The sequence below is a fragment of the Coloeus monedula genome (assembly GCF_965178545.1).
Source record: "Coloeus monedula genome assembly, chromosome: 7".
Lineage (NCBI taxonomy): Eukaryota > Metazoa > Chordata > Aves > Passeriformes > Corvidae > Coloeus > Coloeus monedula.
The window spans coordinates 3,494,344-3,512,735 of NC_138787.1; the positions used below are offsets into that span (position 1 = coordinate 3,494,344).

The following is an 18,392-nucleotide window of genomic DNA, read 5'->3' on the forward strand; positions in this document are numbered from 1 at the left end:
GTTGTTTCCCTTTGACTTAGTTTATATTCTGCTATGCACTCGCATCTCTTTTGAGAGCAAAATGCTGTGTGAATGCCTTGCGGGCTCTTTCTCTGTCACTGACCTTTTTTTATGACTTTAAAGAAGTTTCCCTAGGCCCAAGTCTGCTTTCTGTCTTGAATATTGACCTTAGAGTTACACCATCTCATTGTCACTGCATGCAGACTTCTCAGCTATCAAAGTTCACCCACAGGACTCAAAGTATTCCTAACTCAGAAACACTTTGCTTTTATGTCCTCCTCCTCTTTCCCCTCCTCCCTCCACATGAGCATTTTAATTTCACAAGCAAAATACGTTTTGCTGTGAATTTCGACGAGTGGTTCACCTGTTTCCAGGGTAAAAATTGTACTTCAAATTTAAATGTCTTTTTCACTGTGACTGTCATAATATTTTCCATTTGAGGCTGAGATTCCACTGTGGGTTTTCTGTGCCATGTTGTCATCTGTCCAAATCTGAGCTTAAATGCGTGGAAATTCTGACATTTCAGTAAGAAATATAAAATGGGTTTTTTTATGTTCTTCAAGTTAGCTGTTTCATAGGTGTGGCCACTGGGTTTTGCCCAGCCCTCTGGTCTTTCCCAGTTCAACAACAGAGTGAAGATTTCTAAAGTTTTTGGGCTTGTTTGCATTGACTGTGCCATGTCATTTTTGTGAGAATAAAGTGATGGTGATTTTTTATCTGGCTGTTGATCTGAAAAGGTGATAAGGTAATAATGACCCCAAACCAGGGATTTCCAACCTGACTTTGCTTGGCAAGCGGTGGTTGCGTGTGATGCCGAATGTGGTGTCCGTGTACGTGTGGATCTTGGAGAAGGCAGCTTCAAATCAAGCAAACTTGGAGCAGTTTCACAGTGGAGATCGCTCCATGATGGAAAGACCTGTCTTTAGTGGGGGTTTTGAGAGGGGTTTGGTAGGCGTGGTGCTGTTGGACTCCTTACCCTCAAGTCAATGCCCTGTAGACAGAGACCACTTATGCCTAGTAGTGTCAGCTACACGTTTCGGGGGCAAATGTTGAATATCACTGTTTACCTACACTGGAGTATTTGACAAAGGCTGAAACCCTTTTTGTCAGTCATGTGGTTTCATGTCGGGTTGTTTTGTGGAACAAAGTATGCTGCTGAGATTATCACCGAAATTGAATTCTCTAAAAGGCTTTTGCAGTTTTCTGTCAGGTAATATGAAATACATAGAAATGTACACCCACTGGCAACATTCACTTCCATATTTTTTTTTGTCATTAACTTCTTTGAGAATACAAGGGGATATTTGCAGCTATTTCAGTGGCTTGACATTTGTCACAATGATACAATTTCTAAAATCTAGACTGTAGCTGCTGCCTCAGCTCACTGAACCTCTTACCAAACGGCCTGTGAGAATTGCTGGTGACACAAACTCCTGCTATCAGAACTGATTCCATTGTGGTCTGACCTGATCGATTGCTCTTTAACACAAGTCACAGTCACTCTGTGTAATTTTATAGTGTAAATCAGATTTTACACCTGTGGGGCTATGATGTGATTGCATCTCTAGAGCCAGGGGGGACAGAGTTGGAAAACAAACCCATGGGAACTGTTCTTGATCCTACTCAACTGGCGCTCACAAACTTCATTCTTTGCAGTTGTGTATTAAACAACACGACTAACATTTGCTACATGTTGTTTATTCTCTTATCTTCTCCCCAGAGAAGGGAACGTGTGTGTTGGGACTATTTCTTTCCTTGAGGAATTATGTTCCTCAAATCCCATATTGCCTGTAGAAATCATGTCTTTATCATTAACTTTTATCATCTCTATTAACCTTCACATTTGATGGAATTTGGGTAGCTGACCATCTGAGATATCATTGGAAAAGCTGTGCCGTGTTGTATGTGAATAGTTACTGAAATGGTTGCAATGCAGGGAGCACCCATTTGAAGAGGTCTAATAAAACCTCTTTTTTGATTGTTAATTATTTTTTATAATATGAGCTTGTAGCGGAATATTTCTCTCTGTGTTAAATGATAATAATTTATTTAATCGTAGCTGCCTAAAATAGCTGCAAGCAATCCCCCCTTTTCCTTGTGTCTTACAGTTTATCTAAGTTGCTTGATAGCTTCATGTAGCCAAACTGGGTGGGCTAATTCAGCCCTGCTTCAGCTCAGTTAACATAATTTGTTCCATTGCACTGGATTTTTTTTATTAGACACCACATTAGCTTCTAATGAAGGTGTCAGATTGACAGACATTGATGCCATCTAGATGCACGATGAAGCATTGTAATGGTGATTATAGAAGTCTTTCCATCCTGGGGAGCCTCTGGTGTGTTTTCCTAAAGGTGCCTCCAGAATGAGCTGGCTGGTTTATGTTTAAGAGCTGAGGCTCGATCCAGATCGTTCACATCAAGGGCAATTATTCTGGGAATGATAATGAGTCTCACGCTGGGCCTCCACTGAGAATTCCATTACCAGCTTCAGTTAAGGGAACAGTGTAAGCAAGTGAGCAAACTAAAATAAAGGCCACAACAACTCTTTGGTCTAAGACACACTTTCTTGAGGATAAGCCTTACCTCTAAATAAAGAAACCCACAGTTTGGATACTTATTAAAAACAGGGTTTTCTTTTCCTTGGTGGACAACTTGGTTGTTCCACTGAAGTGTGCACACAAACTTTTTGGGAAAACCCGAAGCTTTCTGCAAGCATGTTTTCATCAAATCCCTTTTTTCAGAGACAGAAACATTTGAAAATGTTGGACCAGCTCTGATACCACAGGCTCAGGCTTTTTCTTCTTCTATTATAGGATGTGGCATGAGGGCCCAGAGAGTTGTCCTGACTCGGGGTTTTCATATTTGAGCCCTCTGCCCAGCTCATTCTTGGCTGTGCCTGTCCCCCCACAGCTTCCCTGCGTTTTCCCATCCCAGTGGTGATGGGGCAGTTTGGCTGCAATTAGTACAGCTCAGGTTTCATTAAGTAAATGACTGTGAAAGGCTTTCAATATTGGGACAAACCCAACAGAAACACGTAGATTACCCAGCAGAGGATGTTCTCAACTTCTTTGGCCAGAAACTAAAATTCTTACCTAAGATTTTCAAAACTCTGGAAGAAGTTTGACCTTCCCCTTCCCTCAGCCAGCTCTGAAGTTTGCAGCCAATGGTGTTTTACTAGACTTGCAGCACTGACTTAATAGCTCTTTAGTTATTAGAGGATAAATGTTCATGTTCTACAAGTTTAAATTATATTAAAAGCCTTTATTAGCACCACTTGGCAAAATATCTTTTGGCTAGCTTTCTGGCCTTGGGCTAGGCCATTCTTGTGGTTTCTTAATGACATACTATGAAATTGATATAATTTATGAGAATTTGGTGCCAGGTTTTGCGTGTATTAAGAAGCATTTGCCGTTCGTGCTTAATGCTTCTGAGCAAAATGAAAAACATTAAAAACTCGAGTTATGTCTTGCATTCATCTGGCTTGATTTTCGTTGTGCATGGCCTTTGGTATTTTTATGTATATATATTTATATTGTGTTTTTTTTAATATTTTCTGGTCTCTGAATTACTAGTGGTTGTTCAGTTCTGGCATGTAACAGTGCTGTTACCAAAGTTACTTTCTATTTATTTTCCAACCCTCCTTGAGTAATTTTGGCAAAGTTTTCTCAATGAAAGAGCTCCTCTGAGCCACGTAATGGGTTTCCCCACAGTTGGGAGAAGAATTAGGCCACTGGGGCAGCTCATTTTTGTGAAGGCAACTGTTTGTGCCATGGGCCAAAGGCCTCAGAAATTTCTTTCCCACGAGACTTGGTGATGCTCAGGCAGTGCTGGGGTGTGATTCAGCTGGTTGGTATTTTCCCCCTCTCAGCATCTGTTTATTTGCTTTGCCACCAAGGCCGCCTCCTTTTCCTTCTGCTGATACAGTGTTAGTGTGAAAAACGGATGGGGCAAAGCACCCAGCAGGTGGGAGGAGGCATGTGCGGTGGGAAAATAGGGCTGGGAGAAAGGTCTGGGGCTTGAGTAACCTTTCTTAGGTGTCTTTCCATCACAAGAGTTGTTTGTGGCAGAGGTGTGAGCTTTGTTGATTGCAGAAGCCAGCTGCCGTGGATCTGACTCGATGCTCTCATTCTTTCCGCAGTGGGGAAGCCTCACAAGTGCAACTACTGCGGCCGGAGCTACAAGCAGCGCAGTTCTCTGGAGGAGCACAAGGAGCGCTGCCACAACTATCTGCAGAATGTCAGTCTGGAGGCTGCCGGGCAGGTCATGAGTCACCATGGTGGGTGCAAGCCGCCTCCTGAGCTCCCTTGGACTTGGAGCATCTTGTGCGGGTGTTTCTTCCCTCTCTTTCTTCCTTCCTTTCGTCTTTGCATGACTTCCCTCTTGGAGATTGCTTACACTCAGAGAGGCAGGAGAGGAAAAGATGGGCTAAAATCCTCACTCTGACCAGTTTAACAGCCCTATTTGTGCTTATTTTGTTTAAGTCAGTATTTCACTTTTTAGTATGTGTACCTATGCAGACATGAAAATAAAGCCAAGTCACCTGTTCACAATTACCCAAAAAGTCCTATCACAGAATCATAGAATGGTTTGGGTTGGAAGGGACCTTAAAGACCTTCCAGTTCCACGCCCCTGCCATGGGCAGAGACACTTTTCACCACATCTGGTTGCTCCAAGCCCCATGCGGTCTGGCCTTGGACACCTCCAGGGATGGGGCAGCCACAGCTTCTCTGGGCAACCTGTATCAGGGCCTCACCACCCTCAAAAGGGGGAATTTCTTCCCAGTATCCCATCTATCCCTGCCTTCTGGCAGTGAGAAGGCATTCTCCTTTGTCCTGTCCCTCCATCCCTTGTCCCAAGTCCCTCTCCAGCTCTCCTGGAGCCCCGTTAGGCAGTGGAAGGGCTCTAAGGTCTCCCTGGAGCCTTCTCTTCTTCAGGTGAGCACTCCCAGCTCTGCCAGCCTGGCTCCAGAGCAGAGAGGCTCCAGCCCTTGGAGCATCTCCATGGCCTCCTCTGGACTTGCTCCAGCAGCTCCATGTCCTTCTTATGTTGGGGGTTGAAGCCATGTATAAAATGTCTGATTCCCTTCCCCTTCCTTTCTGATAGTGAGTGATAATTAGAAAAGATAAGGATGGCAGTGGTATTCAGAAGTCATTATTTCTACCCTCTGTAATATTATCTTATCCCTTCAAAAAAGGGAGGGATGGATGTAAAAATCTCTAGAGCAGAATGGAATTCAGTAGTGTTGTAGAAAGTAATTATAACCAAAAAAATGTTTGTATGCATTTACATTTGCTAGTATTAATATGTTAACTAACACTGCATGTGTTAATATACATAAGGACTGAAGATTGCCAAATAGATTGTTGAAAGCAAGAAATGTCAAACTCTGTGAATTTGTTTTCAGAAATTTCTGGAGCTATTAGTATGGATAATGAGCATAATGTCTCAGACTGCAGGGTTGAAGGCTTATCTGTAGCAGTAAATGCTAAATGTAAGCTGTCCAAAAATGGTTATAATTTTATTCAAAATTAGTGGCTCACAAACTCTTCTAAAAGTGAACTTCTTTTAGCTTTTCAAAGTTGTCGTTAGATGTTTGGTACTTGAAGTGTTTAATTTTTTTTACTATTCAGAAAATTATGAAAATGGTACGTTTTCCATTTTGATTTAAAATTACCATATACCTACAAATACACTAAAAAGTTAGGTTGTGGGTAAACAAAAAGGCAAAAGAACATTTCCACTTTTTTTTTCCATTTTGCTTATCATGGTTGAGTGTAGTCATATGGCTTAGTCTGGAAATTATTTCTGTAAAATCATTTCTAAAAACCTGAAAATGCAAGCTGAAATAAAATCTATTCATCATTGCTAATATAGGCTATATTTTGGTGGAAAAAATCTCCAAAATTTTTAAAATAGTACTTTCCCATGATCCGTTTAAGCCTACAAAGGCACACTAGACATTTTTAGTACATGTTGCCAAAATATTCATACAGCTCTATTAAGCAATTGCTCTCCTTCTAGACACCTGGGAGACTAAAATCAACATTTAAAATGTCATTGATGATTTTAAAGATATTGAACTGAATGATTATGTGCCTGAGGTGTCTTTTTTCCTGGTAAAAGTCCGTGAAAAGGCAGATTTCAAGACTTTGCTCTTTGGAGGGACCTGTTGTGGGCTTGGTCAGTCAGGTAGGAGTTGAACCACTGAGTTAATTCTCAACGAGATACACACTCCTCGTGCAACAAGGGCATGCCTGTCTTGTTAACCAGGGAGGGATGCCTTCAGTCAGCCTTTCCTTAGGGAATAACAGGAAGCTGCCTATAGCTGTGACAGCCAGGATGCTTGAGATCCTTCTGTGGAGGAGCTTCCCTAATGCCGCTCAGTGTCTGGGTTTATTACACAGTTATTTATTAAAATAATTAATTAAAAGAATTAAACTTTCTGAGGAAATCTAAAGCTTTTTCTAAACTGCCTAATACCATGACAAGAAGGGTAAGTCCTTAACCTTGTCTACCCAAGGAAGCTGCAGTGGTTGACCTTGCATTGATTTTTCTACCACCTGAAGTTAAACCAGTGCAAACCCCATGTGGACAGTTCTTTTATTTACAGCCTGACTGACTTTGCTTGGGCTTAAAATAGAAGTGTTCACACAACTGCTTCACTTTTCTCAACAAAATTAGCTTAAAACAGCACTTTGAATTCAACTAGTGCCTCTTTCTCCTCCGGGCAAATATGTGTGTGCCTCCCCTGGTGAATGTTTAAGGGGATGTTTGATCCACTGTCTTCATTTAGTTGTTTAGTGAGGGCACAGAGAGGACAGGCAGCGACAGGGAGCTCCAGATACAACCGGGACCAGTAATAAATCTCAGCTCACATCCCAGCATCACTCACCCGTGAGGCTCAGCATGAGGGTCCTGAGCACCAACCTGTAGAGGTCTGCAGCTTTTTCCTGGGACTGTAAAGACACCAGGGAAGAGTACAGAAATGATTACTCACCTTAACGTTAGGCCTTATACTAACCCTGAGAAAACGGTATTAAAAAAAAATTGTATTAAAATTGTATTGATTTCCTTCTCTCCCATGTCACACATGGAAATTATATTCCTGAGGATGACAGAGTGTGCTTTGGAGACTTTTATTTTGCATCCTGTTGGGGTTGAGCTTTCCTGACTCTTTTTCCAAATACTTGGTGTTTTGTTTTTGCTGGGCATTTTGAGGCCTTGGAGTGCGTTTTGGTGTGACTCCTGCTCACAACTTCACCCTTACACACAGAACAGGGAGAGGTGGGGATTTTCTACCAGCATCCTGCTCCTCCTGCTTTAACAACACCAGCATTGGCCAACACTAAACATTGATCCAAATTATTTCTGCATAGACTAATTGTTCCAGAAAACTGGAAGCAGCCCCTAGAGGGTTTGGATTTTTTTCAGGCATTGTGCTCAAGCCCATCAATTTACAGACATCTACTTTGGTGTTTTCAATTATCTCTGTCTTGCAGATGGCTAGATCACCTGACTGAAGCCACAGGGGGAAGCAAGAGAGGAGGAAGGAGGGCTAATTTTGTGGGGTGGGTAGGAATGTACAAGGCTCTGGGTCTCTCTCCATCCTCTTGCAGGGTGCCGGTTGCTTGTTGAGCTGCCCCTCCTTGTGTTCCTGATCCTTGCTCAGCAGGACAGATGCTGCAAGAGAGATCCCATGATTTTGTTGTTGAAAATTTTCAGCTAAGCAGCACCGGCTCTGGAAGGAGAAATTAGTCTGCAGTCTCCTAGCTAGCAGTCTGTTGGGGGTGACAAAAAGGGCAGTCCCTAAGAACATGACCTTTGCAGGAAAGAACAGGGAGAAATGTTGAAGGCTAGCTGTGGGTTATACCCAGTTATGCCTTCTTCTCCACTGCCACAAAGCCAAAAGTCCAGAGAAATTCTTCCAGGGGAATGGAGAAGTGTCCTCTTTTCAGGACAAGGAGAAAGAAGCCTATCCCTAGGCTGTGCGAGGCTCAAAGGCCAGCTCCACATAAAACACACAATGGCCTTGTGTCTTTCCCTCTTACATAGTTGCTTAAAACATCGTTAAAATGCTGGTCCCACAGGACACTTCACACCAGGGTCCATGGGAATATTTCCTGTCATTTCTCTGTGCACACACACTTCTTTTAAATAGCAATATTGTGAGCTTCAGAGAGGAAATTGAGGTTGATGGAGTAATACTAATTTATACCAGCTGAGACTTAGCCCAGTGTCTGGTGTCTGCACACAAAAGTATTTATCAGCAAAACACACACTGGGTAATTTTTTTACTTCTCTTTTTTCCCCTATTCTTTCCTCACCGGAACAGCATAAACTTTTTTTAATAGTTCATGTGGTTTCCTACAAATTAAAAAGTAAAAAGTTAATCACTTTGAGTACTATGATTGAAAGACCGGTGTCTTCAGGAAAAGAAAGGCTGTTCTGAAGATGATGCAAGTTTGTCAATTGAGAGTTTAGGCTCAGAAACACCACTTTGTGTTAACTGCAATGGAGAGTGTTGACAGTGTCAGAGATGGTGAACTCTTCCATGGGCAATCCAGGGGCGCACTCTGATAGCTGATGAAGAATATCCCTGCACAGAAACGTACTCAAGTATGGGCTTTTCGTGGGCTGGAAGTTTGATTTTTAGAATAAGAAAGTATTCCTGAGCTGAGACTGTAAATGCTCAGTGTAAAATGGGTTGCTGTATCTGAGCTAGTTATATCCTGTCAGCTGTTCTTTGGTTGCTCTCACTACCAAGGTAATGAAGTAGGATGTACTACAACAAAGAAGGAATTGCATTTACTGCTGAGTAAATGTGTACACGAGCGTCTACCACAGAGCAGCTGATTGTTGAGAACTGGTAGTTGTGTGTGATTTATTTGGTTTCCCCTTTCTTATTTTGTTTTTTCTAAAAAAAAAAAAAAAAATAGTGGAGGGTGAGCTATGTGTCTTTTGTGTGGTTTTTAAATTGAAATGAAAATGAATTTATCTAGCTTTGTCAATGTGATATTTAACTTAACTCTTTGGGTTTCTAAAATGTGACGTCTTATCTGTTTGGTCCAGTTTTGACTGCCATTTCAATTGTTTCAGAAACTAGACTATTTCCTTCTTTCCCTTCTCCCAGGAAATCTGCGTAACAAAACACACTCTGGTAACATATTTTGATCATTACACAAATATTGGTGTGGTTCAGTGATTCTGTTGCAAAAGAGCCATGCCCTGCTTTATAGATTTGGGTTCTGAGGTGGGAAAAAGTACCTTCAGCATGAAAGAAAAGAAAATGCTTTTATTGTTGATGATTTTAGTTTTAAAATGAGTCCAAGCAGGATTTTTGCCTGACTTAGAGAAGAGCAGATGTCTTTTTTAGCACTATTCATTTTTCATGGAAGAAAGGTTTCAAATTCTGTGTAGGAAATTTTACACACATATGCCCAGCAGCAGAATTATTTAATTATTACTTAATTGTTGTAAGACCATACGAATGTCACTACATTTGGGGCTTATTCAGATGGCTTTCAGAGTAATCAGGAGCTTTAAACTGCTTCAGGATGCCTTGAGCAGGTGTTCCTAGGAGGGATTGAGAGCCCCCTGCACCTTGCTAGGGCCACACCACCAGCCTTGTGTGTCCTGTGCACCAAGGGCTGGAAATCCTTCAAGTGGCATCCAGGTGGATGTGGCCCATGGCAGTCACATCCCGGGATTCACACGGTGTGTTGCGTGCATGCGCATGCATCCACTGAGCTTGGGTAAGCCAAAAAGGACAGTCAGATGCCAGTTCCCAGTGAAAGTCAGCAGACATAATCTTTCCTTTCTTCCCAAATCTCCTTGGTAAATACTTGAGTAGTGCAGATAGCTCCTGACCAAGCATGGTATTTAATTAACCTTAAAACTTTACCCTTAGCTATTAAAGTATTCCAAGCCTCCCAGTCTACACTGGGCATTAATTAGGTCACTTGAACACTGCATCCCATTTTGTTGCAACATTAGATTCATTTCATATTTATGCTTTTTTTTCCCTCCCTTTCAGTGATGCCAGCAGGACTGCCTTGTAAATGAGAAACTATTGTGTTTCTCAGGGGGAGCATCCTGTACAAATAAAAAAGCAGCAGAGTAAATCACTTTATAGCATATGGTAGATTCTAAGCCTCAAAGTACTCAGCTTTCCATAGCAGCAGAGGCACAAATGGAATCAAATGAATAAATTGCCATGTTTTCTTATTATGGATGTCTGAATTGAGAAGTTCACCTGAGCAGATACTCTGTTTTGTAATTGCCTGGTGTTTGCTCTTCCTTACTAGAAAGAAGGCAGAGACAAGGCTTTTATCACCCCATTTTTTGTATATTATGTGCTAGCAAACAGCTGTGTTTAGGAACAGGGGGTAGATTATTCCATGTGAGGATCCTGAAGGTAGTGCAGTTACATGGGAGGAAAGTGGGCTGGTGGTGTTCATTTATGGCACTGTCTGGGAGAAGGTGTCTGTGACACAAAAGGCTGCCATGGTGAGAGACCGGAGGAGGGCTGGCAGAACATGAGGGTGCCAGTCCTTCTCTGCCACCTCTGCAATATCCAGCACTTCACTGGGAGGCTGATCTAAGACAGGGAATACAATGGGTTCCTCTCAGCTTACAAGCTGTAGGAACTGTGCCAGATCACCGCAGTTTCTGTTTTTCTGCCATCCATTCTTTATACTCCAACCATCCCATTAGCACATGGACTACTGGCTCTGGTTTTTCTTGCTTCCTTCCAAAGATGAATGCAGGACAATTAGGCCTGGTATCAAACTCATAGCAGCAGAGTAGAGCTATGCACTTGATATATATTGCAAGTGACTGGGACTCTCCAGGCCTGATCCACAGTCTGGTACCGCTGACCCTTGCTGGTGATTATAAGAGGATACTCAACAAAACCAAAGTACTTTGTAGGTACTTAAGAATGGCTATATCAGCAAGTGACATAAGCTCCTGTGCAAGTGGCTCACTACCCTGATCAGAAGCCTGTGCAATTCCTACATTTGAGCTGTAGCACCTTATTCCCTAAACCAACAAATGACAAAGAGTGGAATGAGTAAAGACAGAAGAAGTTACTGATTTTTTGGTTTTGTCTCAAATACAATGTATGAGCATTCCCCTGATGTAGTTAGCACAGGAATGCTCCCTGCTGATCCCAATGATGTGAAGTAAGTTGCAGAAAACCTCTGTTCGCAGACTGTTAGATCTGTGCTTGAGGGGATAAAATATTAATCAAAAATTGGGTAGTTTCTGTGTCTGATTCTGAAGGGAATTTCCATGTGATGTTAATGCTTTAATTCCAGTATAGTGTCTGTTGATTTTACAGTCTCATTACAGTGTGAAGAGAGGAAATATGCTTTAGCAAACCGATCCTTCATTTGAGAACCCTTTGTCTCATGGAACACACAGCCAGGCCCAGCAAACACAACTCATCAATGCCTTGTGTGATTTTTAATCATTGAGATTAGTGCAAAAATATAATAAGAGTAATTATGCTGTATGATAAGTGTGAAGGGAATACACAAAGAATGGTAACTAAAGATTTACATTGGTGACAGGTGACCATACTGAAGAGAGAATAACACAAAATGTCACCTACAGAGTGAGTTTCAAAAGTGTCCCCTCCTCGCTGGTGATCTTGAGTGTCCAGAACAAAACAAGTCCTTTTATAAATGCTTAAAATTGGTTTCTGCTAAATAAGATGTTCCTGAGGAGAGATGTTTTGTGAATGTGGCTCTGCTTACAGGTGATTGCTGTCTTGATGCCCAAAGCGTTCTCACACCTTGCTTTATGTTGTGTTGCATTTGTTGCACAGTCAGCAGGGCTCAAATGATTTGTGTTGTCTGTGAAGTGTAGACCAGACCTGTCTGATAACCATTTTTTGGTTTTATGTAGTACCTGCTCTGGAAGATTGTAAGGAGCAAGAGCCTGTGATGGACAACAATATTTCTGTGGTGCCTTTTGAGAGACCTGCTGTTATAGAGAAGCTGACAAGCAACATGGGAAAGCGTAAAAGCTCCACCCCACAGAAGTTTGTGGGTAAGCTGGAAATGAGCCTTTTATTCTTTTTAGTGCATGGGTATAGGTAACATGCTATTGTAACAGCCAGAAGAGCAAGGGGAGAAGTAGCACTCTCACAACTTGGTTCTGATACAACAATGGAGGTGGTTAAATCACAGCAAGAAATCATGATAATTATTGAGTTCATTTTACCAATCCAGAGAATTCAAAAGTGAAGTCCACTGCCATGTAAATGCCTTAGAAAACCTTGAGCTTTTTACTTAATGGTGGGTTTTTTTGTGGTTTTTCTTAAACTTTTCTCTAGCCCTTTTGAGATTTAGACTTGTCATCTTCCCTCTCCTTGCTCCAGAAAAACAAAAACAAAAACAAGCTAAGACTCTCGTATAATTATCTGTCTCCATATGTGTTAAAAAAAACAAACAACAAGTATCTCAAGACTTCTAATTTGTATTAAATTTCTGACACTTGGCAACAACTGGTCTGATAATACTGGCATGAGGAAGTAAATCACATCCCTTGTGTTGGAAGAAGTTCTTGCTCCAAGTGCAGCACCTTGCACATAGTAAACTTATTAATGCATGAATATGAAACAGTGTTGGGTGGCTTTTGGTTACTAGATTTAGAATCCTAGGTCAAGAATTCATATTTTGCTTTGAGTTTTGACACATTAAAATTATTCAGCTTATAACAGGTGACAGTATGGAGAATTTTACTTGGTTTGAGCTGTAACTTAAAACTGCTTTTTACTGCTACTGAAGCAATGCAGAAATTCTCAGGAGGGAAGCTGGAACAGAGAATTGTTTGGGGTGTCAGACTGTGCAGTCACGTAATAGGCATTTTCCATGCTCACTCCCTGGAAGGGCAGTCACACAGAACTTCAGGGTGTCTCATTCTGCCCACACTAAGGACATTTACAGAGAGGATCAGAGGACTGTAAGCAATTAGCACAGCCATTTAGAAAAGTTGTTGCCCCTCAGCTAAATGCAGATTCAGATGGATTTGTTAAATCACCCCTGAAGGTGGCTGTAAGTAACCTACATGGTTTGGAATAGCAGGGGGCCAGCAGTGTGCAGCAGCTCACCTGGGGGGACTGACACACTGACCTGGCTGCTCTTGGTCACCTGACCATTCCCAAATACCAGTGCTGAGCCAAGGTTAGGCCAGCAATGATCCATCCCACATGGGGAACGCTGGGAGACATCAGTATTTCCTACATTGTTACAGTTTTAGACCAGAAGGGTGATTTTTACTTGTCCACTCACGCACCATTGACCATATGTTGTTCTTGTGTTCAGAGGTAAATTTACTGATTGGAAATTCTTGCCTGAGAGATGCTGTACCACATTATTATTCTCTTCAGCAGGTTAGACTATTTTGTTGTTAGATAAATCTGGTTTTTTCTATAGGTGTAACATGTCATTATCTATACGTAGGAAAAAAAATACCCCCTTTCATATTTACCGTATCTTACTTTTCTGATCTTTAGTGGCATCACAGTGTTTAGAATAACAACAGTCTTCACTTGGCTGCCTTTCTTTTTTTTTTTTTCCCCCCTTCACCATGACCTCACTTTTCTTCCCTTTTTCTCCCCAATTAAATATTGTTCAACTCTATCAGGAAGAATGTGTAATGGTTCTCTTGCTTGCAGGAAATTTTCCTGTGTATACTGCAAGCGTGGCACCTATCCAAAACAACTTAATGGTGTTTATGAGAAGGTCATGTAAGCATAAGCGAAAATCTTTGCATGCTACATCTATCAATGCTTTACTGCTCTTTCTGATCAACAATCTCCAAGGGACCGTGGTTATGGACCACAGGCTCTCTGGCTGAATTTTCAGGAGGAAAGGAGGGCAGTGTACAGCAAATAGAATGAATTCATTTCTGCGTGAGAGATTTGGTTATATATCTGATATTGAGGTACTACTCTTAGCAAACCAGTTTAAATAGTGGAGACAGAAAGTACAATTTGTGATGTGCAGGAGTGTGAGTACTTCTTTTTGCCCCTTGTTCAGTAAGAGAGAGGCAGACACCAGTTAAATTAAAAGCAGCTGTCTTCAGGCTGGTCACGTAGAAGCAGATTCACGTATTTTCAGCTGGAATTTGGAGCTTACTCTTAGAATGTCACTGAGGTTAAGAACTGGCAGGATGCAAAAGGAGACATTTATGTGGCTTACGATAAGACCATGGTTGTTAGAGTAAGAATTAAAAATACACGGGCATCTCAGAACAGATGAAGATCAGCCGGCTGCCAAATTACAGTCAGCTTCTGGTTAATGGGGGTCAGGGAGAAACTTCCCCAGGGGGAAATGCTGGAACGGCTTTCTCCAAGATTTCTTGCAGCTTTCTCCCAAGTGTCCAGCATTGCAGCTGCTTTAGATACTTGATGAGATGGACTACAGGTATCTCAGGACAGCTGTGTCTGTGTGCTTTGATCTAGCTTCAAATACCTGTTTCAGGGTATGTCATATGGCCAGAGGGGAGAATGTTTTTTCTTCTACTTCACTAATGTAGGGCAAGGATAAATAGAATTGGAGCATAGTTTAAATAAAAATTCAGAATGATTGGTATGATTAGCTGGTTTTAAGTAGAATTGGCTAAAGAGGAATTTAATTTGGAAACCACGTTGTACTGGTCTATTGGACTGTTTATTGGTTACTTCTGAGCTCTGTGTTTTACGCCCTCTCCCTCCCATGTTATCATTTATTTTACTTTTTTATGTCACCCTCCATTTCTCAGGCTCTGACATCTTTGGAACTGGTTCATAATTAAAGGAATAAATAATTCAGGTCACTGGCAATTTACAGCTTTCTTTGCTGTCTGTGCTGGAGTAACTAAACATGGATGATGAAAGGAATCAAAATAAGGTTTGCATCATTTATCCAAGTAGCCCATAAAGGATGGGTAATATTTCTTGATCTATAAAGCCTACAAGGGACTGACAGTGTGTTTGGCAGCTGGATCAGACCATCACCAGATCCATTTCTTTATCCAAACACAAGAACAACACAGATGGCCAGAGCAGGTGACAGGCACCAGTGGGCACCAGACACACTTGCCTCCTGGAGCTGTCCTCCAGTCCCACTTTGCCCCCTCTTGGGAAGGAGCTGCTCTCTTTCATGGGAGGCTGGAGCCACGTCCTGTTACAGAGCTGTCCATCCTGTCTGTGGCAGCACAGCCATCACAGACTGCCAGACCACAGGAAAACACTGAAAAAAGGATGTTTGATGGCAAGATTCATCCACAGGTCACGTTAGATTACTGGACCAGCGTTGAGTACACAGCATGAGGTACACAAACATGGTAGGGTGTCCAGCCATGTGAACAGTATTGCTGAAGACAGTAGGAATATTCATGTGTTTCACTTTAAACTTACATTTAATTACCTTGCTAATCAGGGCTACGTTCCCCAGCAGAAGTGATGCATCATCTCTAAGGATAACATGGTTGTTCTCTATGCATCACTTTAGAATAAGTCACACTAAGTAGAATGAACTATTATAGTCAAAAATAAAATGCTGAGTGATAGCTGTGTTGAAATGTACTAATGCAGTTTGGAAGAGATCTGGGATTGCAGTTCTGTTTCTTATAGTGGTTTATACACATTGTGTTCCAAGCAATTTTGGCAAAAGGTGATAGAAGAAGATTCTTGAGTAATTTAATTCTTGAGTACCCAAACCACTTCTAAGTAGTGACTCCTTGAATTTAACTTATCCTACTGGAAAAAAGTCTGGTTTTATGCAACAAGGAAGTGAAGTAGCAAAGACAACGAAAACCAACCAAAATTATTTATCAGACTTCATAAAATCAGCTCTAAAAGTTAGCTATCAACAACTAGCTAATTGCATGTGTGAACACATAGCAGCATGTGTATCTTATATGCATATAACCTTTCCTGTTTAAAAAGAAGTTATTCCACGAGCTTGACTTGTCCTAATACTCCAAAACCATCACTGGAAAAGCAGTGCTGCTGAGCTGAGCCCTGGTGTAAGCAGTGGTCAATTTGTTCACCTCCAAGGAGAGCTGTGATGCACAACATGCCCTGTGACTGCCATAATGTACCAGCATGTGGTTCTGCTTTTTCACATCTGTCACGCCATTGATGTAAAAATGTTACAAGGATGTGAGTTTGGATTCACACAGTGATGAATCAGCCAGCTTCAGCATCATTATATATTTATTTATCCCGTGTCAGTGAAAGGCGCTTCTGCCTTTTCCCAAGTGAAACTAAGCTCTACACGTGGTTTCTCTATTTGTTTTCTTGCCTAAGTAGACACTGGGAAGGGAGGGATGTGTGTATGTCTTTTTTTCTCAGTCCAAAAAGGATAGAATCTTTTATTTTGAGGGGGGGAAACTGCAAAGGTCAGCCTCCACTGCTCCTGTAAATGCCTTCATTCTTCATTCTTTGCCACATGCTGTTATTTAATGTTTGGGGTTTTTCCTGCTGGTTGAAGGATTTACATTCTGTGGCTCTAAAGGTACCACTGTAACAAGTCCCTTGTACCTGTTGTTTAGGTTTCTCACTGTGCAGCCCTGTTGTAAGGCAGGTATGAGGCACCTCAGATTGTGGGGGACATGTGAAATGGTCCCTTGAATTTTGGGGAGAGTGTCCAATGACATAGTCTGTCCAAACTTCAGTGACCTCAATATTTCAATCCATTATCTACCAGTTAACATGTATTTCCTGGGCACAGTCAGGCCCAGTGGAAAGTTTGGAATTGCTCTGGAAGTTACTGCAGCCACATGTTTCACCTGGAATAAGTAAAAAAAAACCAGAAAGAAAGCTCTTGGTGAGGTTACCATTTTACCCATCTCAGGACAGGAACTTTATCAGAGGTCAGTAAAAAGGTAGAAGGAGATTAACTTTAGACTCTGGAATAATTTCACCCCAAGTCAGGGGCTTTCTTTCCCTCCCCACCCCTTTTACAGTGAAACACTGCAGTGATTATGTTGATTTTGCTCATGCATTTGCTCTTATCTCTTAGGTGAAAAGTTCATGAGATTTGGCTATCCAGATATCTCCTTTGATATGAACCTAAACTATGAGAAGGAGGCTGAGCTGATGCAGTCTCACATGATGGACCAAGCCATCACCAATGCAATCACCTACCTTGGAGCTGAGGCACTTCACCCCCTGATGCAGCACACACCGAGCACAATTGCAGAGGTGGCCCCGGTCATCAGCTCAGCTTACGCTCAGGTCTATCATCCCAGCAGGATAGAGAGGCCTATCAGCAGGGAAACAGCCGACAGCCACGAGAACAACATGGATGGCCCCATCTCCCTCATCAGACCAAAGAGTCGAATCCAGGATAGAGAGGGCTCCCCCAGCAATAGCTGCCTGGATTCTACTGACTCAGACAGCAGCCACGACGACCGCCAGTCCTACCCAGGAAACGCTGCCTTAACCCCCAAGATAAAGCCAAACCCGGCTTATGTGAAGGAGGAGGCCAAGCCTTTGGATGTCACAAAAGCTTCTAAGGGCTCTTTAAAGGATATGTACAAGGTGATCAATGGAGAAGGGGAGCAGATTAGGGCTTTCAAGTGCGAGCACTGTCGCGTCCTCTTCCTGGACCATGTCATGTACACCATCCACATGGGCTGCCATGGCTACCGGGACCCGCTGGAGTGCAACATCTGTGGCTACCGGAGCCAGGACCGCTATGAGTTCTCGTCGCACATAGTCCGGGGGGAGCACACATTCCGCTAGGCCTTCTCATCCAAAGGGGACTCGTATGAAGTAGAAGAACTGCACATGAAGAAATACTGCACTTACAATCCCACTTTTCCTCAGACATTGAGACGCCTATTTTGTTGTTGTTGCTGTCGTTGTTGTTGCTGTTGTTTAATTATTATTATTAACCTTATTTTTTGTGGACCCAACCTCATTTGCTCTGCCCAGCTTAAGAGTGGAAAGAAGGAAGGGAATGGATAAAAGAGGGTTTTGTTGTGGCCATCACTTTTTGGGGAGTGACCTGCCTTTCTTTCTGTGGGAATTGGAAGGCAGTCTGTGTCCGTCTCAGTTGTACACCGTGTCCTCTTTTGGGATATCGCTCAACCCTGTCAGGTGCTTTCAAGTCCCAACAAGATGCCACTCATTTACAATTTCAGAGGAATAGGTAGAAACATTTCAGAGGAGAGCCTTTTTCTGATGTGTAGATACAGTGCGAGCTTTCGGTGGCTGGAGGAAAGGGGGGGAACATTGTTCAGCAGAATGAACAATTATTTTTAAAGAAAAACTGTTAGGGAGTTAGGAGCATGAATCAAAGTCAATATTCTTTTCAAAATTACTTTCAAGGGTGAGGTGTTTTCCTGGGTTCAGTGTGTATTGCCCCTCTAGAATGTAAATAAATTAAAAAA

At 42.1% G+C, this 18,392-nt stretch overlaps 1 protein-coding gene across 4 annotated transcripts in view; it reads left to right on the forward strand.

Annotated features, from left to right (window-relative positions):
- IKZF2 (IKAROS family zinc finger 2) overlaps window positions 1-17,968 on the forward strand; it is a gene marked incomplete at its 5' end in the record, with an annotated part of 105,765 nt that extends 87,797 nt beyond the window's left edge. For 2 of the 4 annotated variants that reach the window (XM_082284739.1, XM_082284736.1), the window contains 3 exons: window positions 4,138-4,275; window positions 11,910-12,053; window positions 17,018-17,968. In XM_082284739.1, coding sequence (XP_082140865.1) covers window positions 4,138-4,275; window positions 11,910-12,053; window positions 17,018-17,742 — 1,007 coding nt within the window. In that variant the 3' untranslated portion in view covers window positions 17,743-17,968. The remainder of the gene's footprint in view (window positions 1-4,137; window positions 4,276-11,909; window positions 12,054-17,017) is intronic. The other 2 variants (XM_082284737.1, XM_082284738.1) reach the window with 1 other exon arrangement.
- Between the last annotated feature and the right edge of the window lie 424 nt (window positions 17,969-18,392).